The sequence below is a fragment of the Bos javanicus genome, chromosome 3, assembly GCF_032452875.1.
Source record: "Bos javanicus breed banteng chromosome 3, ARS-OSU_banteng_1.0, whole genome shotgun sequence".
NCBI classification, from domain to species: domain Eukaryota; kingdom Metazoa; phylum Chordata; class Mammalia; order Artiodactyla; family Bovidae; genus Bos; species Bos javanicus.
The window spans coordinates 80,408,976-80,435,710 of record NC_083870.1 but is presented as its reverse complement, the minus strand read 5'-3'; the positions used below and the strand labels follow the sequence as shown (position 1 = coordinate 80,435,710).

Here is a 26,735-nt window from a genome sequence, read left to right as displayed (position 1 = left end):
TCGGGAGGGGCAGGCATCCACTTGCAGGAACAGATCCTTTGTTGTGAAGAGCTCGTTTGGGATCCAAAGACAACCTGTGGTGATGATCTTTCTGCACCAGCCTGAATAGACTGAAGCAATCATCGTGAGACCCATTAACAAACTACACTGTGTCCATTTATAATGGTTTGCTCATTAATCCAGTAATTTATTTTATTCAATTATTCAAGGCTTGCCAAAGAATTAGAAAAGATAATATTTAAAGTAAATATTTCTCTACATAATTCTTACTATGATTAAGAAGGTCTTTCTAAACCTTAATTGCCTTAAAGTGTTGACTTTATCAGGACTGCTGAACAATATGATAGATATAAGATATTGTGGGTGTAGTGATAATAACGGAGAAGGCGATGGCACCCCACTCCAGTACTCTTGCCTGGAATATCCCATGGACAGAGGAGCCTGGTGGGCTGCAGTCCATGGGGTCACTAAGAGTCGGACACGACTGAGCGATTTCACTTTCATGCATTGGAGAAGGAAATGGCAACCCACTCCAGTGTTCTTGCCTGGAGAATCCCAGGGACGGGGAGCCTGGTGGGCTGCCGTCTATGGGGTTGCACAGAGTTGGACACAACTGAAGTGACTTAGCAGCAGCAGTGATAATAAAGTTCATCTAATCTGTAGGACCTTAGTGGTAGAAGGATGGAGATTTTAAAGATAGGGTAGCTCTTGATCTCAAGTAGAGTGGCTCTTGCTGTTGTTAAGTCCCTAAGTGTTGTCCAACTCTGCGATCCTGTGGACTGTAACCTGCCAAGCTCCTCTGCCCATGACATTTTTCCAGGTGAGAATACTGGAGTGGGTTACCATTTCCTCCTCCAGGGTATCTTCCCGACCCAAGGATTGAACCTGTGTGTCCTGCATTGCCAGGCAGATTGTTTACTACTGAGCTACCTGGGAATCCCGTAATGTGTGGCCTCAAGGGGATTATAATCTGGTGTGGAGGATTTCTGAGCAGCCTCCAATGAGCACAATGAATGACGTGTAGGTAGATGTGCAACCGCATATAGTGGTACAGGCTGTGAAACTGCATAGGGAGCGGGAGGGTGCTTGGCTGGGGAGTGTTGGGGGTGGGCTTACAGTCCAGCTTGGGTTCTGTCCACCGAGCTGTGTTCCCTGGCTTACAGCTGAGTCAGCTTTGAGAAATGGGCATCTTCCAAAGGCAGTCTTTTTTCCTAATGTCTGAAGACACATCATGTACAAGCTTCAGCCCAGGTGCTGGTGGAGGACAGCAGAGAGCATTATTCCTTTGAAGGGAGTAGGAAGTACATGGCTGTGAGGTGCTGGTACATGAAGTCCTTGAAAGGTGACTCTTTAGGCAACCTCTGTCAGCCCTTCAAAGCTCAGTTCTAGGGAGGCACATGTTCTGGGACCTAAGGTCAGAGGGCGGTGGCCACCTGTGTGTCCCTGTGTGTCTCAGGCACATGCCTGTCAGCACTGTCTTTCTCTCCGGTCTCGCCCTTTCCCCCACTGAGTCTGTGGACTGCTTGAGGGAAGACGTTGAGGGAAGGATCTGTGTGGGAGGTCAGGGTTGAGGAATAGTTCCAGGTGGATCAGAAAGATTTTGATTGCCATCCTGAGGAGTTTCCACATCATCCTCTAGGCCAGGGAATGCATTCTTGGTGTTTGAGAAAGAAGCGACTTGTGCCAACTATGTTTTCTTTTTTTTTGGAAAGCCTCTCTGAGAGTTGTGTAGACATGGATCAGAGGAGAGAAGGGGCCATGTGGAGAGTTTGGAGGTATAGGGTTGCAGTGTGCTTAAGAGCTTGGTAGGAAATAGCTGCACAGAAATAGTTGCTGTAAGTTTTTATTTAGTTGAAGACGTATTTCCCACAGGGCATACAATCACCATTAAGGTATGTATATCCTACACACACACAGACACACACAGACACACACAGACACACAGACACACACACAGACACACAGACACAGACACACACACACACACAGACACACACACACACGCTTCCCAGGTGCCGCTAGTGGTGAGGAACCTGCCTGCCTAATGCAGGGGACATGAGAGGCATGGGTTTAATCCCTGGGTCAGGAAGATCCCCTGGAGGAGGGCATGGCAACCAACTTCAGTACTCTTGCCTGGAGAATCCCATGGATAAAGGAACTGGCAGGCTACGGTCCATAGGGTCTCAAAGAGTCAGACAAGACTGAAGTGACTTAGCATGCATGCGTATATGACAGAAATGCATGCTCCTGTCCCTTTTGTTAGGGATTTGCTTCACCCTTCCAGGAGAATGAACTCTAACATCCAAAGTGCCATTATTCAAGGAAATGCTCTCAAACGCTGAGAGAGAGTGTAGTAAAGTGGTTAAGGAAATGGAGGCTACTTGAGTTTGAGTCCTGGCTCTGTTACTTATTATTAGCTGAGTTACTTTTGGAGAATTACTTACTCTTTCTGTATTTCAGTTTCAGATCAGATCAGATCAGTTGCTCAGTCGTGTCTGACTCTTTGCGACCCCATGAATCGCAGCACGCCAGGCCTCCCTGTCCATCACCAACTCCCGGAGTTCACTGAGACTCATACTTGTTTGCAAAATGGGGGAAATACTAGCATTGACCTCATAGATATTTGTGAGGATTAAATGGGTTCATGTGTATAAACTGCTTAGGATGACACCTGGCATGTAGGAACATATATTGATTATCTCTGTGTCCTTGAATGGAATTTGCAAAGTGGCATTCTTCCAAGTCCTTTATACATACATACTAATCACATACAATTTTTAGCACATTCCTATGTGGTAATATTTCCATTTTATAGATGAAGAAGTGGATGTACAAACATACAAAGTGACCAAGTTGTAAAACCTTTAAGTGGGGTGCCAGAATGTGAACCGAGGCAGTTTTAAAGTACGTGTTCTTGACTGTGACATTAGGTTCAGAATTGCCTTCACAGCCACAAATAGCAGGTGTCAGGGAGTGATTTAGTCTTTTTGGTGTGAAGGGAGGGAAAGCCTGGCTTTGAGCAAGGCCACTTGACAGATGGATCCTGGACATCTGAAATGAGTCGTTTAAGTGCCTAAGTTTCTTAAATTCAGAAGTTTCTCCCATAATTTCTGCCTCCTCAGCCTTTGATATCAATTTCTTAACCAAACTTTTTTCTCTTTAAAAACTTATTTTACTATTAGGAGAAGTTTATCAACATGGTATCAAGGATTAACAGTTCATAGAATAAAGTTTTTCTTTATCTTATTTTTTCCAAGTAACCGTTTCAGTACCAAAATGTTCTTCCAAGTGAGTGGGCAGGGGATTAAGAACTTCTATGCAGAATCACAAAGTTATAGTTCATTTTTGAATATTCCTTGTAGTGTGCCCTGACCTGCCTCTTGAGAAACCTGTACGCAGGTCAGGAAGCAACAGTTAGAACTGGACATGGAACAACAGACTGGTTCCAAATAGGAAAAGGAGTCCGTCAAGGCTGTATATTGTCACCCTGCTTATTTAACTTCTATGCAGAGTACATCATGAGAAATGCGGGGCTGGAAGAAACACAAGCTGGAATCAAGATTGCTGGGAGAAATATCAATAACCTCAGATATGCAGATGACACCACCCCTATGGCAGAAAGTGAAGACAAACTAAAAAGCCTCTTGATGAAAGTGAAGAAGGAGAATGAAAAAGTTGGCTAAAACTCAACATTCAGAAAACAAAGATCATGGCATCTGTTCCCATCACTTCATGGGAATTAGATGGGGAAACAGTGGAAACAGTGTCTGACTTTATTTTTCTGGGCTCCAAAATCACTGCAGATGGTGATTGCAGCCATGAAATTAAAAGACGTTACTCCTTGAAAGAAATGTTATGACCAACCTAGATAGTATATTCAAAAGCAGAGACATTACTTTGCCAACAAAGGTCCGTTTAGTCAAGGCTATGGTTTTTCTAGTAGTCATGTATGGATGTGAGAGTTGCACGGTGAAGAAAGATGAGCACCGAGGAATTGATGCTTTTGAAGTGTGGTGTTGGAGAAGACTCTTGAGAGTCCCTTGGACTGCAAGAAGATCCATCCAGTCCATTTTAAAGGAGATCCGTCCTGGGTGTTCATTGGAAGAACTGATGTTGACGCTGAAACTCCAATACCTTGGCCACCTTATGCAAAGAAGTGACTCATTGAAAAAGACCCTAATGCTAGGAAGGATTGGGGGCAGGAGGAGAAGGGGACAACAGAGGATGAGATGGCTGGATAGCATCACCGACTCGATGGACATGGGTTTGGGTAGACTCTGGGAGTTGGTGATGGATAGGGAGGCTGGCAGGGTGCGATTCATAGGGTCACGAAGAGTCGGACCCAACTGAGCTGAATATTAAATCCTATCTTTTGAAGCCTTTCTGTAAAGGGGAATAAAATCGGTTTGAGATTTGCAACCAGGGCAAGATGATAATTTGGAATTTTATTAGTATAATTATGAGCCTTGTGTTCGAAACTGTTTGTTTTCCAAAGTGAGATTTAAGGTTAAATGTAGCATCCTCCTTTGGTGAAACCACACCCTTTCACCTCCACGTGATTGGAATTTTTAAGAAGAACCAAGTGCTATGGTTATTTTTAAATGGTTCCCTTTCCCCTCACCCTGCCAGAAGCCTGAGGGGATTTTTCTGTGATACTTATTGTGGCAACCAGGTAGAGCGTCTGGAGGAAAATCTCATAATATTATGGGGTTCCCCCTGATTGGGACCTCCCTGAGTTTTTGTCCACATAGAGCCTTCAGCAGCTTTTCAATTACAGTTCACGTTTTCCTTCCTGGCACTGGCTGTGAGTTTATGTCCAGTTAAGCTGTGGCCCCATGCATTTACCCAACCGTCTCTCTATCCTTGGGGACAGTGGTTTGCCTGGTGTCCTCCCGTCTCTCATGGAATCAAGAATTGTTGATTTTTCAGTCTGTGCAGTTTTCCACTTGAATACAGTTTTCAATAGTTATATTTGTTCATGAGTCTGTCCCTCTTCTCTCATTCTTCGAGGTGGTCTCATGTTTGTAACTCTTGTGCTTGCGTGGTACCTGGCATGTAGCAGTAGTTGTTGTTTAGTCACTGAGTTTTGTCCAACTCTTGCGACCCCATGGACTGTAGCCCTTCAGGCTCCTCTGTCCATGGGATTTCCCAGGCAAGAATACTGGTTTGGGTTGCCATTTCCTTCTCCAAGGGATCTTCCTGACCCAGTGATTGAACCTGCGTCTCCTGCATTGGCAGGCAGATTCTTTACCACTGAGCCACCAGGGAAGCCCAAAGTGATTGCTGACTAATTTTTTTTTTGCCTGACAGTGTAAAATTCCATGAAATTTTGCTGTTGAACACTTTGCGGGGGCTAGGACCTGATCCCAGTGTTTAGGTTCTAAGCTGTGGTACAGGCCTCCTCTGAAGTTGGTACAGAGCCTGGTACGTAGTAGATTCTGAATAAATATGGACTGAGTGAATATTAAGTGGATTCAGAGTATTTAAGCCCACAAAATCAGCTACATTCCATATTCTCCAATTTTCCCTTAGTGAACAGTGTTTACCATCCCCTCCCCTATCTCAGAAATCTTTCTTCCACATTTTGGATCTTTATGCATTTGTTTCTTTTTGGAAATCATTTAGTCTCTGGAATGTTTGAGCTGGCAGTCGTGAATATTTAGGGTGGCTATAGAATGGATTTTGTGCTGACTACAAATCTGTGTGTGTGTTTCTATAGTTTTTCTAAAGAAATGTTATTTTCTTAGTAACTCTCCTAGTTATTTAGACTAAGATATTTTCTTTTTAATTAAGATAATTCACAATGTGTGTCCAAAATCCCCCTTTTAGCAGTGGACAGTATTTTCCATATTTGCTGCCCTGAATACAATGACCCATGTGAATATGGACAACTTTAATGTGAAAGAATTGAAGCCAATAAAAATTCTTCCATATCTTGGAAGCATGAATTTTGAAGAAGTGACCAATTTAATAAGTACACTAAGTTCTGTGATATCTTAAATTTTTAAAATTTTTTATTAAAAAATTTTATATTAATATACATTTATTCATTTAATATATTTTAATATATTTATTTATATATTATCTTAAATATATAACCTAATACATGTGTGCTCAGTCACTCAGTCATGTCCAACTTGTTGTGACCTCATGGACTGTAATTCACCAGACTCCTCTTTCCATGGAGTTTTCCAGGCAAGAATATTGGAGTGGGTTGCTGTTTTCTGCTCCAGGGATCTTCCTGACCCAGGGATCAAACCTCTGTCTCCTGCATCTCCTGAATTGGCAGGCAGATTCTTTACCACTGAGCCACCTGGGAAGTCCCATACAACTTAATAGATAACATTAAATTCTGAAAATGTATTTGTTGTCTGATTTGATCAGAAATTGAAAAAATATATTTCTCAAGGTAACCAAGGCCATATCTGTTTTAATTTATATTTAATAGTAATTAAATGAAATAGGTTTTTTAGCTGCATTGCCACAAATTTTATATTTTAAAAGAGTGGAACATTGTTATAATACATTTAACATTGAGGATGGTGATATATGTCTGTGCACATACATAGATAATTTTGTAATACATACCATTTTTTATTCTGACAATTAATCTTTCCCTTTCTTAAGACAGTTTTTCCAAATATGGCCTTAATCAGTGTTGTTGTTGCAGGAAAGGGGACCCCCTTCCAGGACTCTTCTCTAACACTCAGAAATGAATTGTCCAAGGAGACACATGTGCTGACAAAGCAAGAGATTTTACTGGGGAAGGGTACCCGGGTGGAGAGCAGTAGGGTAAGGGAACCCAGGAGAACAGCTCTGTCACAGGGCTCGCAGTCTTGGGTTTGATGGTAATGGGATTAGTTTCCAGGTTGTCTTTAGCCAATCATTCTGACTCAGTCTTTCCTGGTGGTGCACGCCTTGTTCAGTCAAGATGGACACCAGAGAGAAGGATTCTGGGAGGTGGTCAGACATGTCGTGTCTCCTTTTGATCTTCTGGTTGGTGGTGGCTTATTAGCACCCTATTCCTTACAGGACCTCCTGCCATAAAACAACATATGCAAATGGTTACTATGGTGCCTGGCCAGGGTGGGTGGTTTCAATCAGTGTGCTTCCCCTAACAACTCCCCCCTGAGAGACTTCATACTCAAGATTCTTCTTGGGAATTGGGGCGGAGGTCTTTCTTCTGTAACTTATTCCTGCTGTGCATGGGCATAGGCCTGCCTAGCAGAGCAGAAGTGTCTCTTTACCTGATCTAATTCAAGGTATTTTTTGCCTGAAACCAGCATTCACACTTGTAATAACAGCAATTTAATTTGAAACTGTTGGCCCGTCTCAGAAATGAAATAGACAGGGACCAAACAGGAGACCTAACAGGATGGTCATTACTGGTCCCCAGAAACAGGAGGAAACATTTAGGGTGAGGGCTGCAGGGTTTGTGACTTTTTTTTTTTTTTTTTTGATTGGTTGGTGATGAGGCAACAGAGCTGTGCTCCAGGAATCTTGTGTTTAGTCTGAAGGTACCATCCTCCACCTGGATGGGGGCTCCAGTTTTGTAGTAGAACTCAAAGACATTGTTATGCATATTTCTTCGAGTAGGAACCTGGACCCTCTCTGGAGGCTGTACAACCATTTGATTGTTTCTCCTCTGTTTCTGTATCCCCTCCCTTCCCTGATTAGCAATTGTTTGAATCCACACTTTGGAACACAGGGAAGGTCAAGGAGGCTGAACAAAGCCTATATCCTACAGACAAGAAATGGAGAACACAGAACAGATCTGTACTCCAGAGCCCCACAGAGTTCTGCTCAGTTTTAATTTAGGGAACGAGGCAGCCATGATTGTGATAACTTCCTGTGAAAATGGGGCATAGGACTGCCTCAGCCTGGAGAATAGACACCGACTTGGAAGTATTCCTGAGTTCCAAGTTCTAGATCTGAGTCTTGTATGATTAAAATCTCAATCCCTTGGTCTGCCGTTTTGGTGTAACAGACCCAATTAGAAGTAGTTGGAGGAGTGATAAATTGGAATTTTAATAGACAAAATAAATCTCATTTCTTTTTAGAAGAATAGGCCTGAAACCCAGTCTGGACCTGGCACTTTAGGGAGACTTGTAGCCAGGCAGCCAGTTACCTAGTTTTATAAAAAACTAAGCTTGCAGTTACTAGCTTCCAGCAGACATTGTTTTGAGAATGGTGGCATCCAAGCCTGACACAACTCAGAAAACTCAAGTGTTTAGCAATACAAGGTCTAGTCTGAAAGTACACCCATAACATCACCTAGTTATTTCCCAGAATATCTGAACCAGCTACTCTCTTTTGACTTTTAATTGTAACATTTTCCTTAATAGCCAAAGCAGATGTCACCATTAATGACGTCAGTGTTTCTCTAGGTATGAGAAGATGCAAGAATTGGAACTCATAAAATATTCTCCTGAAAAGATCTAACTATCTGAAGGCCTGTTCTGTCGGTTTTCCCAGAGCACAGAGTACCTCATTCCTGATTTTCACCCTGAACTCCTTTCAGGAGAGTTGAAGATCAGCAGTTGCAGTGACCATGATTTAATCTTTGTAGACATAGGTGGAATGTCAGTTTTCAGTTTGCAGAGCCCATTTTTGCTCATAAACTTGACCATGATTTTGAGGAGGGCATTTCATGACCATTCTATCCCATGGTGCTTTCCATTCTCAGGTTTGGCAAAGATTTTGTAGACAGGCCACTCAATGTGCTGTTACTGGACTAGGCCATACAACAGTATCCAAAATTCTCTGGACCACCTGTCTTACTAGCCTCTTGGTCCAGGAAAACATTTCCTGTTGTTGCTTCTTCCCATATCTAGAGTTACACTGTTATCATCATCAATCTCATATGGACTATATATTATTCTATCAGAGGCCTCAAACACACATTTGGCAGTGTAAGAAACAGCAATTTTGTAAAACAGGTGAAGTACAAATAACATAGCCAGCAGTATTAGTAAAGTCACAAGTAAGACTTACGAGCTTCCATTAGATGTAGCTCAGTATATCCCAGGTCATCTGACTTAGTCTACTCTGTAGAACCTTTATCTTCCAGGGAAATTATATATTGGCACTGTCTATAAGGCACATAGCCCAGTTTTCTAGTGCTACTAGACTGATTATCCTTAGTATGATTTAATTGTTCCCAACATAGAGGAGACTTTAAACCTAAATTACCATAGCCCAGTGTTATCTATATAAATCCATCCCATAATTGTGGGAGATTTTTTCCTCCTTTGCTGAAACTTTGCTTGTTGCTCTGACTGAACTTGAGCAATAGAAGAAAGCTCAAATTTATGGCCAGAGTAGAGCAGGCATTATTAATTGGCCCAGTGAGGGGATCCCATCTAGTAATATCACAATGACCTGAATATGACTATAATTTTTTTTTTAAGTAAATTTTCTCAGGGCCAACCAGTTAGAGTCTTGTAGTAGAGAAATTTACCAAGATAACTCAGAACTAGACACAGGTAATTGGCCACAAACCCAACAACTGGACTGATTTCTAAAACTAGCATAGTATCAGGTCTATGATAGAAAAGCATTTGATTTGTATGTAAAGGTCTAAGAAGTCAAGAAAGTATTATAAATGATCATACAAATCAGGTCCAGCATCTTGGGCAAGCTGTCTACCTCTGATGTCATTGTCTTCTCATCCTGGTATAGTGTAGTTTCTCCTCTGTTTGAGCATCATTTTAAGGTGAGGTCAGTTCAGCTGTCTTTATAGACAATCCAGTGTAGGGGCCTTTGGAAGTGGGAATTAATCTAAGAGTTAATTTCCCTTCAGTTTTATTTTGCATGAGCTAGTTAAGAGTACCTGATAAAAAGTCCTTCTATCAACATTGGATATAGTCCCTTAAATTATGTCTTTTTCCAGTCCTGGTTGCAGGTCATGAGGCAGTATCAGATCTTCATCCAAAGATAGATTGCTGAGATAAGCTTCAGAAACAAATTTAGGGTGTTCTTTAAGAATTCAATTAAATTTTACATTAATATCACATAACAGCAAAGAACTGTCCAAGAAATGAGTCTTATTAGATGCAGACCTCCATTAACAAACTGGGATTTAACATTTATTGAAACATCTTTTTCTCCATAAAATTACCCTCATTTTTATCAAATATAACCAAATTAAGGCTAGTTTATTTGCAAAACAGGCCTGTTCTCACTAATTTTGGTCTGATGATTTATATAACCATAATTGATCATAGACTTTTTATTTTGCTGAAACATTTATAGAGTCTCAGACTGAACTTTCAAAATAAAACAGGGCTGGGAAACTCACACCAAAGGCTTATCACAGATTTTGCCTAACAAATCTAGGTGAATTCTTCCCTTTTTAAGGTCTCCAAAATTCCTTGAGATTTTTGTACCTGTTAGTGGGTTAACCTTTCTAACTCATTTGATAAACTTACTGGAAACCCAAGAGTTTCCAATTTCTGGAGGAGTCAGATAGAAAATATAATTGTTTTGTTTATAATGTATAATTTTACCAAAGTATTGTCATAATTAGTTTGAGAGGAAGGTTTTCCCTACTCCTGGAAAACATATGATTCAAACCTGTAATTTTTCAGACAGAAACCATAAAAGTTATAAACATATTCACTGGTTCATTCAGTCCTTTGTTAACTTCTGTGAAGTCATCAGGTTTTTCATTAGAATACCAGGACATATCAGAATGTTAAGAGCTCAATATAATTTCTAGGATATCTATATTAGTAATATTTATCATACATTATAACATGAGAGAATTTAGTACTCACTTGATAATATTTTTCATGTAATTTAACCAACCAAATAAACACAGTTTAATATCTTTCTTTGGGATGTTTCAGGGGTCCTTTGAAGCACCCCAAATTTAGCTAGAGGTCAAAGGAACTTCAAAAGAATTCGATTTGGCTTCTGGTTTCCTCAGTGTGTATGCCCAGCAGTGGGATTGCTGGATCATAAGGCAGTTCTATTTCCAGTTTTTTAAGGAATCTCCACACTGTTCTCCATAGTGGCTGTACTAGTTTGCCTTCCCACCAACAGTGTAAGAGAGTTCCCTTTTCTCCACACCCTCTCCAGCATTTATTGCTTGTAGACTTTTGGATTGCAGCCATTCTGACTGGCGTGAAATGGTACCTCATAGTGGTTTTGATTTGCATTTCTCTGATAATGAGTGATGTTGAGCATCTTTTCATGTGTTTGTTAGCCATCTGTATGTCTTCTTTGGAGAAATGTCTATTTAGTTCTTTGGCCCATTTTTTGATTGGGTCATTTATTTTTCTGGAGTTGAGCTGTAGGAGTTTGTGTACCCCAATGTTCATCGAAGCACTGTTTATAATATCCAGGACGTGGAAGCAACCTAGATGTCCATCAGCAGATGAATGGATAAGAAAGCTATGGTACATATACACAATGGAGTATTACTCAGCCATTAAAAAGAATACATTTGAATCAGTTCTAATGAGGTGGATGAAACTGGAGCCTATTATACAGAGTGAAGTAAGCCAGAAAGAAAAACACCAATACAGTATACTAACACATATATATGGAATTTAGAAAGATGGTAACAATAACCCTGTGTACGAGACAGCAAAACAGACACTGATGTATAGAACAGTCTTATGGACTCTGTGGGAGAGGGAGAGGGTGGGAAGATTTGGGAGAATGGCATTGAAACATGTATAATATCATGTATGAAACGAGTCGCCAGTCCAGGTTTGATGCACGATACTGGATGCTTGGGGCTGGTGCACTGGGACGACCCAGAGGGATGGTATGGGGAGGGAGGAGGGAGGAGGGTTCAGGATGGGGAACACATGTATACCTGTGGCAGATTCATTTTGATATTTGGCAAAACTAATACAATATTGTAAAGTTTAAAAATAAAATAAAATTAAAAAAAAAGAATTCGATTTAGGAAGTTTTGTCAAAAAAATCAATTAAAAGGGTTTAGAACATTTGGTCAGATTTAGTGTTGATGGGTGTATCATTTAGCTTGTTGATATGTCACAATGGTGTATATACCTCAAGGTCTAGTGAAAGTCAATTCCGCCATCTTGGACCTGCTGCTGCTGCTGCTGCTGCTGCTAAGTCACTTTAGTCATGTCCGACTCTGTGCGACCCCATAGATGGCAGCCCACTAGGCTCCTCTGTCCCTGGGATTCTCCAGGCAAGAATACTGGAGTGGGTTGCCATTTCCTTCTCCAATGCATGAAAGTGAAAAGTGAAAGTGAAGTCGCTTAGTTGTGCCTGACTCTTAGCGACCCCATGGACTACAGCCTACCAGGCTCCTCAGTCCATGGGATTTTCCAGGCAAGAGTACTGGAGTGGGGTGCCATTGCCTTCTCCGATCTTGGACCTAGTTGGCTCTAACCAATTTTCCCATGGCTGTGTCATTCCTAACAAAATCCATTTATCTAACTAACTGTAATCCAATTTTTAAAAAATCCTGATCATTCGTCTCTTTTTAGTATTTTTTTATACCTTTTTTTTTTAACTGAAAACACACTTCCTACTTTCCTTTAGCAACCACGAACTAACTTTTATATTAGCATTTTATAGATTGGTGAGCATAAATACTAGTGATAATTTCTAAAACCCTTGCTTTCTTAAAACATTTTAGGATGGCACCAAACATTATTCATTTATAGTCCCCAACTCTTTAGTTTTTCTGTAAAAAGAAATCAGTTAGTAGTAAATGTTTCAAAATCTTATTTTATTTGGAAGTGACCTAACTATTCAGTAGACTTCCAACACTTAGTTTAGCACAACCCTTAGAAATTCAAGTTACCCCAATCTTGAGAGACTATTTTAAACAGATATTCCTAAAGCATAATTATTATTAATAGAGCTTATCTAAAAGCTAATATCTCATTTACATTTTTTTAGAAGTTTCTTCACTCGAGGTAATTTCCTTGTTGACAAACTTGTAACAGGTAAGATAATATTTAACTTATATTAAACCTAGGTACAATGAAAACATTCTACTTAATGTTAATTATTCTAAGACATGTATGTATTAGATAGATCAACAAACAAACATTAATATCGGGTATTTAATACTGAATATTTACCAGTTCACATGAACCTGGAATTTATTGTTTAATTTATAATTATTTTATTTGTAAGTGCTTACCTTTCTTTAAGCCAATTAAAAAGAGCTCATTTACAAATTAATCTCAAAAATATTATCCAGAGACAAAGACATACTGAGACATATTTAGACAGACACAACACAAGATCTAGCTTCATTTTCTAATTTTAGTCATGAATTAGATATTACAATATAAAATGTAGTAGTTTATAAAAAACAGTTGGAATAAATAAATTTTTTAAAGCCTTTTTCCCATTTTTCCTCAGTCTCAGGAGTTAGAGATGGTCTAGATAAGTGTTCCTGAGAGCCCTGGTCCCAAGGCACAGGGAAAGAAAATCAAGTTCTAACAAAATGGTGGCAGGCCTAAACCAAATGGTGGCCAGACAAAGCAAAATGGCTGTCAAAAATCACAACACAGAACACAGAGTTAAAACACACATATAAACCTGGCAGTCCTCATCAGACACTCCCTTAAATATAAGAATACAGTCTCTCAGAAAACCTCCTATAGACATAGAACTTCAAATCCAAGTACTAACAGAGTAAAGGAAAATATCTCAGGTCTTCAAAGATTTCAAAGGGAGGAAAGGAAACCAGGTTGAAAGAAGGGGGAGGAGGTGAGAGAGGGGGGCAAAAGGAGTGGTCTTACAGATGTCTCCTGCCACCTGCAGATACCCAGGTATTACGGGACTTTACCCTGAGCCTCTAGAGAAGGGAAGAATGAAACTCAGTCCTACCAGAAACCAGACAGAACAGAACCAGAATTAGAGTTCTCTGCCAAGAGGAGGTGATCAGTCTCCAATCCTCAGCTCAGGCTGAGGCCCTTTGACCAGATTCCTGTGTACAGGACCAGGAAACTAGAAAAAAGGGGAAGGATAGGAAGGGTTAAGGAGAGGAAAGAGAGAGGGAAAGGGAGAGAGTTCAATAAAGTCTCTTGTTCCTTACCAGTTGGGGTACTCTGGTCAATTGTCTGCGTCAGGAGGAGACCAGGGACTACAGGGTCCCGGTTGCGGCCGCTGAGTCTGGTCCATTGGCAGAAAAGCTGGCCCGTGAGTACCCCGAGTGGTCAGGATGTCAGTCGCAGTGAAGATGAGTCCCACCAGAGTCGCCATTTGTCATAGGAAGGGGGACCCCTTCCAGGGCCCAAAACTGGGCTCTTATCTAACACTCAGAAATGAATTGTCCAAGGAGACACATGTGCTGACAAAGCAAGAGATTTTATTGGGAAAGGGCACCTGGGTGGAGAGCAGAAAGGTAAGGGAACCCAGGAGAACAGCTCTGTCACAGGGCTTGCAGTCTCGGGTTTTATGGTGATGGGATTGGTTTCTGGGTTGTCTATAGCCAATCATTCTGACTCAGAGTCCTTCCTGGTGGTGCACACCTTGTTCAGCCAAGATGGACACCAGAGAGAAGGATTCTGGGAGGTGGTTGGACAGGTGGTGTCTCCTTTTGACCTTTTCTGAACTCTTCCGGTTGGTGGTGGCTTATTAGTTCCGTGTTCTTTACCAGGACCTCCTGCAGTAAAACAACTTATGCATATAGTTACTATGGTGCCTAGCCAGGGTGGGCAGTTTCAATCAGTGTGCTTCCCTTAACAGTGTTATGGTCAATCTCATAAACACATAATTGGGTGTCCCTTTTTTTTTTTTTTTGGTTGTTGTGACACTTAAAAAATGCAAAGCTATTGACCTTCATTCATAAAAGTTTATTTTTAAAACCTTCCTGGTGGTTTATGGTTTATTATTTTGGTGAGCATGTGTGTGCATGTGTATGTACAAAGGATGCAAAAACTGTAAGAGAGCATATGTGTATCTACAGCTTTTCTTTGAAATACTGCTTGAGAAATTGGCTCAGGTCTATGTTTTAGCCAAACATGCTGCATTAGCGTTTAATGATACTGCTTTCTCTTCCAAGGGAACTGACAAGGGCAGATGAAGGTCCTGTTTTCTGGAATGGGCCTGTATTCTGACCAGTGTTTTATTTCAGATTGCTGTTGTAGGGAGGTCTTCATTCAGATGCAAATTCGTTGTTAAGTTCATTTTCCTCTGGCTGCTGTTGGCTTTTCCTGGTTTTTCACAGGGCCGGGGAGGGGGATTGAGAAACTCAGAGGAAGTTTGATTTTGTAACAGATTAGAGGGCATGTGGTCTGTCCTGTTCCAGAGAAGAGCCAAGGATGCCAAAAATACTTGGGAAGGGATGCTGCCCTTAGAGCTTTCTCTTCATTAGTAAATTGGATTAAGATGGTTCTGGAAGTCTTCCACAGAGTTATTTTGAACTTGAGTTGCACAGTCGATGATGGGTCAGCTCAAGGTACTCTCTCAAGGGCCAGAATGTCATCTAATGTTGTTTCTGCAGGCCTGTCTGTGCTGGATTATTATCACAGCCTTCTTTGCTTTCATCACGCCAACCCCATCCAAATTTCATAGCCGTGGGCACGTGACTTGTGTCACGTGACAAAAGGCCCTGCACTTAGTGCAATGCTCTGCTGTTACCATCTTGTAATTTTTAATTTTTGAACCAGGAGGCTCCATATTTTCATTTTGTCCTGGGCCCTTGGTAATTGCTTTCAGCTATGAGAATACCATTTTTGAAGCTACCTGTTTCCTTTAATCCTTCAAAGCCTATGCTCCTTTTCTGGCCTGTCTAGTGCTCTCTGTGTCATGATGTGCTTATTTTCAGATGTTACTAATTGAAGTTCCTCCAGGTATGCCAAGCAGCTCCATGCCTCTGCAACATTGGCTCCTAGTATTTCCTTCTCATTTTCCCTCGTGTACGTGGCTATTCTCTATTCACAGTTTGAAATGCTGAGAAAATGAGACTGAGCTGTGAAACCCTATGTGGTCATCTCACCTAGTTAGTACTGATCTCACTTTGTCGCATATCTCCCTTGAAAAAGTTGATACCTGGCAAGGTTGGACATTGGAGTAATGGTTCTGTAATAACTGTAAGGCAGATCAGATTGATTCTTGCCTGGGGAAGAGACTCTATAATCTTCAATGTATTCATTCATTCATGCAACAAATTTTAATGGAGTATCTATGCATGCCAGACCATATTGTAAGCACTCAGGATATGGCAGTAAGCAAAGTATTATTATTTTTTCCAGTGAGCTAATTATATTCTAATCTGGAGGGGCAGAAAGTGAATTCACCGATACATCAGTATATAATATGTAAAGCCTGTAGTTTTGGAAAAGAATGCACAGTAGGATAAGAGAGTAGAGGGGGATTGGGACTTGGATGTTTGTACTTGTGCTGTTTGGATAGGGTGGGAAACCTATCTGAGGTGATACTCAATCAGAAACCTGAATGCTGAGAGGACTTGACCTTTTGAAATTCTGGTGGAAAGAGTCTTCCTGACAGAGGGAAGAACAAATGCAGAGGTCCTGCAGTGGACACATGCTTGTGATCTTCAGGAAAGTGCACGGAGACTCTTGTGTCTGGACTAGGATGGGTAGTGAGGAGAGAAGTGGGAGATGGGGTCAGAGAGCTTGGAGACCAAGGGGAGGACTTGGCTTATACTCTCAATGACATGGGAAGTCATAGGAGGGGCATAATGGGCTTTAAAGGGGTCACTCTGTATTTATGCACAGGAGTCACGTCACATGCTGCTGAGAAGTCAAGCAAGCAAAGAATTGAGAATTGGCTGCTTAGGTAGTCTAATTATTCTTTAGATTGACACATATGTGCAAGAACCCAAAAGCACTCTTGTTTTGTAGCCAGTCAAGGATTGGTATGGGTAAAGGACTTGCTTTGACCTCAGCTATGGGATCCTTTATCAGTTCTCTCCTCTTCACTATATAAGGATTTCTTAGGCTTTGGAGTTTGTCTCACTGCTTCCTTCCCCTTTTCTCCACTTTCTGATAAGCCACGAGCTCTTTTTAACTACCAGGGCAGTCCAGGGCCTTCAGTGTGTGTTTCACAGTGGCACAGACTGTTCTGCAGGACCGCAGCTTGTTCCAGTTTGTTCAGCAGTTAGTGTTGTGCTGTTATGTTTTGATCAGCTGTCCTGGATGTGAGAGACATGTGGAAGTATAATGCTAAGATTTCGTGTTCAGCTAGGTGTAGAGAATGGGAGAGGAACTTCCTTGGCAGTCCAGCGACTGACTCCACACTCCCAATGCAGGGAGCCCAGGTTCAAGCCCTGGTCAGGGAACTGCTGCTGCTGCTAAGTCGCATCAGTCATGTCCGACTCTGTGTGACCCCATAGATGGCAGCCCACCAGGCTCCCCCGTCCCTAGGATTCTCCAGGCAAAAACACTGTATTGGGTTGCCATTTCCTTCTCCAATGCATTAAAGTGAAAAGTGAAAGTGAAGGGGCTCAGTCATGTCCAACTCTTCTCGACTCCATGGACTGCAGCCCACCAGGCTCCTCCATCCATGGGATTTTCCAGGCAAGAGTACTGGAGTGGGCTGCCATTTCCTTCTCTGAGTCAGGGAATTAGATCCCATTATTTGACAAAGCCAAATAAATAAATATTAAAAAAACCCAACAACAACAAGCGAAATCAAGAAAATCAAGACAATTGGTGCTTAATCTTAGATGATATCTGAGGAGAGTACAGTAGAGTCCCCCTGTCTGTGGGGAATGCCGTCCAGGATCCCCAGTTGATGCCTGAAACCAAAGTACTGAACACTATATATACTATGTTTTTTCCCTATACATACATACATACCTAGGATAAAGTAATTTAATGATAATTAATAAATTAGGCACAGTAGGAGATTAATAGCAATAACTAATAATAAGATATCAAACCAATAAATCCTAAAGGAAATCAGTCTTGAATATTCGTTGGAAGGACTGATGCTGAAACTGAAGCTACAATACTTTGGCCACCTCATGTGAAGAACTGATGTGTTAGAAAAGACCCTGATGTTGGCAAAGATTGAAGGCAAGAAGAGAAGGGGACGACAATTAGATGATTGGATGGCATCAGCGATTCGATGGACATGAGTTTGAGCAAGCTCTGGGAACTGGTGATGGACAGGGAGGCCTGGTGTGCTGCAGTCCATGGGGTCGTAAAGAGTCAGACATGACTGAGCAGCTGAACTGAACTGAATAAGATAGAACAGTTGTAACAACATACTCTAGTAAAAGTTAGGTGAACGTGACCTCTCAGATTTAGTGCTTTTTGCATCTTAACTATGCCCTTATGCACTGTGTTCATTACTCCTGAAGTTTGAGGTGAAATCAGTTGCTTATTTCTGGACTTTTCCATTTAATATTTTTCAGACTGTGATTGACTTTGGATAATTGAATCCAAGGAATCTGTTACTGATGAGGCAGGAAGCATCCAAGACAAGAACAGAGTGGGAGGGTAATGTGATTTTGGACAGGATAAGTTTGAGGTGTCAGCGGAGCTACATTTTGAGCCATTTAGGAGATAATCAGAGGTCTTAAAGCTATCATTTTGGACACTGTTCTTCATTAAATTACTGAATTCAAATGTACCACAGTACCGTAAGTCTTCCATCTGTAGGGACCTGAAACATGAATTAAGCCCAATCCAGTTTTCAAAATCCCTCTATAATATCCCTTCTCTGAGTCTCCATTCAAATATTTCCTCAGGCGACTTTTCCTGTCCATTTGCAATTCCCACTAGTACTAATTCTAAGCCCTGGGGGATTAAGTAAGATAATGCCTTTTCCATCTGTCCAGAATCAGATTATGGGTCAGTTGTTATCATGTCCTTCTCTGGGTCTTCTCTTTTCCCTACAAGACAGTTCCTCCTCATTAACCGTTTCCTCATGTTCATATCTTGGTCTCTCACCTTGGAAGATGTATATTTGTTGTTCGCGTGTACCTTTAAGTTTGGTGGACGAGACTGAGAACAGGGCTCTGAGGTTAGCCTGACCATCACAGAGTAAGTGTCTCAGTTGCTCTGAGCATTCTGTCTGACAGTGATTTTTCAGATGTACACGTGTTTCTTACAGATATTACCCAAGAAAACTGAAAGCATATATTCACATAGAAACTTGTACCTGAATGTATATTGCAGCATTACTCAAAATAGTCCCCGAGTGAAAACAACCCCAGTGCCTGATAACTGATGTATGTATAAACAACATGTGATATGTCCACACAATAGAATCATAATATTCAGCTTTGAAAATGAAGTACTGATATGGTACAACATGGATGAACCTTGAAAACATGCTAAGTAAAGGAACCAGACACAAAAAAACTACATCGTGCACACTTCCATTTATGTGAAATGTGCAGTACAGGCAAACTATAAAGACCAAAAGTAGATTAGTAGTTTCCAGTACCGAGAGGGAGGAGGGGATGGGAGTGTGACCGCTAGTAGGTATGGGGTTTCTTCCTGGGATAATAGAAATGTTCTGAAATTAGGTAGTGGTGATGCTTGCACAACATGGAGAGGGTATTAGATCAGATCAGATCAGTCGCTCAGTCGCGTCCGACTCTTTGCGACCCCATGAATCGCAGCACGCCAGGCCTCCCTGTCCATCACCAACTCCCAGAGTTCACTCAGACTCACGTCCATTGAGTCAGTGATGCCATCCAGCCATCTCATCCTCTGTCGTCCCCTTCTCCTCCTGCCCCCAATCCCTCCCAGCATCAGAGTCTTTTCCAATGAGTCAACTCTTCGCACGAGGTGGCCAAAGTACTGGAGTTTCAGCTTTAGTATCATTCCTTCCAAAGAAATCCCAGGGCTGATCTCCTTCAGAATGGACTGGTTGGATCTCCTTGCAGTCCAAGGGACTCTCCAGAGTTTTCTCCAACACCACAGTTCAAAAGCATCAATTCTTCGGCGCTCAGCCTTCTTCACAGTCCAACTCTCACATCCACACATGACCACAGGAGAAACCATAGCCTTGACTAGACAGACCTTTGTTGGCAAAGTAATGTTTCTGCTTTTGAATATGCCATCTAGGTTGGTCATAACTTTCCTTCCAAGGAGTAAGCGTCTTTTAATTTCATGGATGCAGTCACCAGCTGTAGTGATTTTGGAGCCCAGAAACATAAAGTCTGACACTGTTCCCACTGTTTCCGCATCTATTTCCCATGAAGTGGTGGGACCGGATGCCATGATCTTCGTTTTCTGAATGTGGAGCTTTAAGTCAACTTTTTCACTCTCCTCTTTCACTTTCATCAAGAGGCTTTTGAGTTCCTCTTCACTTTCTGCCATAAGGGTGGTGTCATCTGCATATCTGAGGTTATTGATATTTCCCCCAGCAATCTTGATTCCAGCTTGTGCTTCTTCCAGTCCAGCGTTTCTCATGATGTACTCTGCATAGAAGTTAAATAAACAGGGTGACAATATACAGCCTTGACGAACTCCTTTTCCTATTTGGAACCAGTCTGTTGTTCCATGTCCAGTTCTAACTGTTGCTTCCTGACCTGCATACAAATTTCTCAAGAGGCAGATCAGGTGGTCTGGTATTCCCATCTCTTTCAGAATTTCCCACAGTTTATTGTGATCCACACAGTCAAAGGCTTTGACGTAGTCAATAAAGCAGAAATAGATGTTTTTCTGGAACTCTCTTGCTTTTTCCATGATCCAGCGGATGTTGGCAATTTGATCTCTGGTTCCTCTGCCTTTTCTAAAACCAGCTTGAACATCAGGAAGTTCACGGTTCACATATTGCTGAAGCCTGGCTTGGAGAATTTTGAGCATTACTTTACTAGCGTGTGAGGTGAGTGCAATTGTGCGGTAGTCTGAGCATTCTTTGGCATTGCCTTTCTTTGGGATTGGAATGAAAACCGACCTTTTCCAGTCCTGTGGCCACTGCTGAGTTTTCCAAATTTGCTGGCATATTGAGTGCAGCACTTTCACAGCATCATCTTTCAGGATTTGGAATAGCTCAACTGGAATTCCATCACCTCCACTAGCTTTGTTCGTAGTGATGCTTTCTAAGGCCCACTTGACTTCACATTCCAGGATGTCTGGCTCTAGGTCAATGATCACACCATGGTGATTATCTGGGTCGTGAAGATCTTTTTTGTACAGTTCTTCTGTGTATTCTTGCCACCTCTTCTTAATATCTTCTGCTTCTGTTAGGTCCATACCATTTCTGTCCTTTATCAAGCTCATCTTTGCATGAAATGTTCCTTTGGTATCTCTGATTTTCTCCAAGAGATCCCTAGTCTTTCCCATTCTGTTGTTTTCCTCTATTTCTTTGCATTGATCGCTGAAGAAGGCTTTCTTATCTCTTCTTGCTAAAGCCACTCAATTGCACAGTTTTAAATGGTGAAAGTTACGGTGTGTGACTTGTTATGTTATGGTATGTGACTTGTATCTCAATAAAGCTGTCATAAAAAAAAAATACAAGTTTTACCTCCAATCTAAAGGTGAGGATCCTATGAAGAATCATTGAAATAACACAAATAAAATGTTTAAAGCACAGCACCTGCTAGTTTGTATTCCCAGTTAAAGATTCTTATTGTTGCTCTCAGGTAAAGTCATACTGCTTGAATATTGGTAAGCTGCAACTTTCAGTCGCTGCTACATTTGTAGAATATTACCTGTTAAGTAGTACGCAGTCAATAAATCCTTACTGAATGAATGTGTTTTGCTCACATTCATGTTTAGCCACTCATATGTTCTTTCTCTTGCAGTGCGTTTCTGAATCCCCATCACTGGGCCTAACAGTGGGCTCTCTGCCCCGTGGTAGTCATCCAGTGACAGGGAACTCTTCACAGCCCATGTTTCAGTGTGGAAGGTGAAGCTGGCAGTATAGATTCAGACTGTGGAAGGAAGGTCTCTACCTTATTAAATTCAAGCAGAAGGTGGGGGCAATTGGTTTTTAACCTTTTTTCCCCCAGTAATATAATTCTGCCCTGTGTTTTTATAAGAACTGAATTGGCCTGTCAAGAATGTGTTTCTAATGGTTCATGATCAGATGGCTAGAGAGCTGAGGACTTCATCTGGATTAAAAACAAATCAGTTTCTAGAAATTTAACAGATGTTCTCCTGAACCCAACTGACAATTTCCACGTATAACAAATTGTTATTTTAAATTATGATAGGAGCATTTTTTTCTTTGAAAAAAAATTGAAATTCATGTCTTTTCACGAACTTGGCATTCCACTAAAAACACTTGAGTTGCTTCTACAACTGCGTCAGCAAGGTGCCATCTGCTTAACTGAGGCTCATGAAGGAAACCCATTGTTGTTTGTATCATCCAGCCCTTTTTCTAGAAGAGTAGTGGACAATTTTCCCTTTGGTGTCTGAGGAATGGTTGAGTCTCTCAGCTTCCTTTAGTTTTCCCTGTACCATGAATTGTGAAGTTGATCCTTTTTCCTTGTTACCGGAAACTGGTGGGGGGCTTAGGTCCAGAGTGCGGCTCACTGCTAGCAAGAGGCTGGACTTCTCTCCTCTCCTGGTCTTTACTATGTGCCGCTCTCCCTCTAGACTCCGGCTTTATTTCCTACTCTGATTTTCCCTTTGCCCTAATTTATATCTCCTTTCATTTTTATTTCTGTCTGTGTGTATCTTCAAGAGATGCTCTTCTAATTCTTTGGCAGACAACTGAGAGACAGGGTCACCATTATTGAAGCCAATTTTAAAAATATGACTCTTTAAAAACCTTTCCCCCCAGGACATCAGGCAGGAATGGAAGAAAAAGCAAAACTGTCAGGAGAGAGTTGGTAAGCATTACCCCCACCCCCGCCCCCAGAAGCTTTTTTGAGTGTCTCTTTTTCCTGTCTTTTTAATAGAAGTTGGTGATATGGCAAAGCAATACATAGAGAAAGGCCTTTTGGTTCCCGATCATGTGATCACACGCCTCATGCTGTTGGAGTTGGAGAACAGGCGCGGCGAGCACTGGCTACTTGACGGTGAGTTGAACCTGGGGGTCCACCGGGCTCCTTATTCTGCTAGTAGTGGGTCATGGTCTCCTTGAACACTTCCATAATTTCTTACAGATTGCAAAGTGCCTTTTTTCCCCAGTCATTTCTTTAGACATATTCCAATTTGGCAACATAATTAAAACACCCATGTGGGTGAAGCCTTTTAATTCCTTTGTCTTCAGACTACCATCCCTAAAGCCATCAACTTGAAGCAAACCTTAATTGAATTCCCAGTATTGTTCCAGTTTTGATGGTACTTTTTGTTTCCATGACTAAGTCATCGTAAGTATGACTCATCTTAAATCAGAGGTTCTTTCATTCAAAATAAGCCACGTAAGTTAAAAGCATTTGTTATCATTTTTTACCTGTCAGATTTAAAAAAGAGAGAAAATCTGAAAATCTTTTTTTATTGAAGGTGTAAGAAATAAGTATTCTTGAGAATAAAATGGGTAACCTTTGGAGGGCAATTTAGTAGTCTTTAGCAATTCCCTGCTTCATTTCTTGCCTAAAAATATATATTCAAGGATGTTTATTTTCAGCAGTCTTTGCAAGACACTAGTTGTTGTTCAGTCCCTCCACTCTTTGTAACCGCATGGACTGCAGCACGCCAGGCTTCCTGGTCCTTCACTATCTCCCGGAGTTTGCTCAAACTCATGTCCATTGAGTCGGTGATGCCATCCAACCATCTCGTCCTCCGTCATCCCTTTCTCCTCCTGCCTTCCATCTTTCCCAACATCAGGGTCTTTTCTAATGAGTCAGCTGTTCGATCAGGTGGCCAAAAGTATTGGAGCTTCAGCTTCAGCTTCAGCATCAGTCCTTCCAATGAATATAAAGGGCTGATTTCCTTTAAGATTAAGTGGTTTGATCTTGCTGTCCAAGGGACTCAAGAGTCTTCTCCAGCACAGCACAGTTCAAAAGCATCAATTCTACGGTGCCCAGCCTTTTTAATGGTCCAACTGTCACATCCATACATGACTATTGGAAAAGCAATTGCTTTGACCTTTGTTACAAGACACTGGTAACAACCTAAGTATTTATCTTGTGCTCAGTCCCTCAGTCAGAGCACGTCCAGCTCTGCAGCCCCATGGACTGTAGCCCACCAGGCTCCTTTGTCCATGGGATTTCTCAGGCAAGAATACTGGAGTAGGTTGCCATTTCCTTTTCCATGGATCTTTCTGACCCAGGGATTGAACCCAAGTCTCTTGTATCTCCTGTATTGGCCGACGGATTCTTTACCACTAGTGCCACCTGGGAAGCCAAGTATCTTAGCCTAGGGTTGCTTTAAATTTTGGTATGCCTATTAACCAAATATCTATATCTATGTATTGATATAGATAGTGCTCTAAGATAAACTGCCACGTGAAGAAAACTAGTTGCAATATAGTATATATCATATACTATTATCTCTGTAAAAATGGAGGGATATAATATTACTGTATGTACTTATACACACATATATAAGCTGTCTTAGGAAGGATATAAAAAACTGATAACATGGTTGGCTCTGGATAAGGATTAGGGTTGGGAGAGAGATTTATGTTTCATTGTATATACCCTTTGCAATTGTTTGATTTTTAATATCTAAGTAATACATAGGCCTAATTTTTCAAAAAACAGGCAAATATCATATGAGATCACTTACATATGGACTCTTAAAAAAATCAACCTTATTTATAAAACAAAAATAGATCCACAGACATAGAAAACAAACTTATGGTTACCTAAGGGGCTAACAGTTGAGAGGAGATAAAGTAGGAGTTTAAGATTAACATATACACATTATTATATATAAAATGGGCTTCCCAGGTGGCTCAGTGGTAAAGAATCCGCCTGCCAATGCAGGAAATGCAGGAGACATGGGTTTGATCCCTGGATCAGGAAGCTTCTCTGAAGTAGGAAGGAAATGGCAACCCACTCTAATATTCTTGCCTGGAAAATTCCATGGACAGAGGAGCCTGGTGGGTTATAATCCATGGGGTCACAAAGACTTGGATGTGACTGACCATGTATATTAATATATATAAAATAGGTAAACAACATAGATGTACTGTGTAGCATTGGGAACTATATTCAATATCTTATACCTATAATGGAAAAGTGGAGAAGGCAATGGCACCCCACTCCAGTACTCTTGCCTGGAAAATCTCATGGACGGGGGAGCCTGGTAGGCTGCAGTCCATGGGGTCGTGAAGAGTTGGACATGACTGAGTGACTTCACTTTCACTTTTCACTTTCATGCATTGGAGAAGGAAATGGCAACCCAATCCAGTGTTCTTGCCTGGAGAATCCCAGGGACGGTGGAGCCTGATGGGCTGCTGTCTATGGGGTCGCACAGAGTTGAATATGACTGAAGCGACTTAGCAGCAGCATAATGGAAAAGAATGTGAAAAATAATATATATGTATATTCAATTATGTATATATATGGAGAATGCAATGGCAACCCACTCCAGTACTCTTGTCTGGAAAACCCCATGGACAGAGAAGCCTGGTAGGCTGCAGTCCATGGGGTCGCAAAGAGTCTGACACGACTGAGCGACTTCACTTTCCCTTCTCACTTTCATGCATTGGAGAAGGAAATGGCAACCCACTCCAGTGTTTTTGCCTGGAGAATACCAGGGATGAGGGAGCCTGGTGGGCTGTCGTCTATGGGGTCACACAGAGTCGGACAAGACTGAAGTGACTTAGCAGCATGTATATAAATAACTGATTCACTTTACTGTATACTTGAAAATTATTGTAAATTAACTTCAATTTTATAACAATGGTTTGAAAAAAGAACAGCTCAGTGGTTCCTATGATACGTTACCTAGGAAAATGCATACAGATGCTCATACATGAACTACTACAGTTTTGTACTTCAGGAAGCTGGAATTAAGAATCATCTACTTTAAGTAGATGACTCTTTAAGCCCAGTATAAATCTTTTGATTTATTAATTGAAAAAAAAATAGACTTTGTGGATTATTTGTCTTACTCTTAAATAGCAAGATTCCTTAGCATTGAAAATAGAAACTTGATGAATATATTGCTTTCTCCGAATGAAAGGATAGTGAGATTTATGTATAAGAAACTTCTTTCCATTGCAGAGTAGTTTTCCTTTAGTTCACCCAGTGTACTCTTTCCTGTCTTACTTTGGAGAACCAAAGCCTCAGCAAGTTGTGATAATGTGAACTTTAATGTTTGTTAGCCACAGAGAAGCCAGAGTGAATTGTCCTACGTTTTAACTATCAGATTGCCTATTTCTCCTAAAGTCTGGAGCTGTGAATCTCCAAAATGACTAATATGTTGTAGAGTAGTTATTCTGTATCAGTGTTTCTCAAAGTGTATAGTGTTAGTAATGGCTTGATGGGAAAACACTGTAGTTTACAAAATGTTAGTTTAAATATTAAAGATTGCTTGAATTTATTGAGTACTCACTGTGTGCCAAGTAGTGATCTGAGCTTTAGATATTTATCTCATTCAGTCCCTACAGTGACCACATGAAGGTAGAGATTGTTATTTCCATTTAATAGATGAAGAAATGGAGGCACAGTAGGGTTCACTTACCTATTCAAAGTTAGTAAATCCAGAGGTAACCAACTTCTTAGGACTTTAATGGACTTTTACTATGATAGTGTGATTTAACTCTTCATAGAAAGTGATATCATGAGGCATTTTCTGAATTTATTTAACCCTAGAATCTCCTACCCTATTGAGAACCTGTGTGTTTGGTTCTATGGCCCATTCTTTGTGAACTCTACTGTTCAACATCTATTCTTCAGTGTAGAGGTGTTCTGAAAAGTTGACTGTAGTGTAGATCATATCTTTCTAGAGTGCCTTTCA

At 41.1% G+C, this 26,735-nt stretch overlaps 1 protein-coding gene across 4 annotated transcripts in view; it reads left to right on the top strand.

Moving 5' to 3' along the window:
- Window positions 1-26,735, top strand: part of AK4 (adenylate kinase 4) — a 160,383-nt gene that overhangs the window by 108,038 nt on the left and 25,610 nt on the right. For all 4 annotated transcript variants that reach the window (XM_061411717.1, XM_061411715.1, XM_061411714.1 and 1 more), the window contains one exon: window positions 22,781-22,900. In XM_061411717.1, coding sequence (XP_061267701.1) covers window positions 22,792-22,900 — 109 coding nt within the window. In that variant the 5' untranslated portion in view covers window positions 22,781-22,791. The remainder of the gene's footprint in view (window positions 1-22,780; window positions 22,901-26,735) is intronic.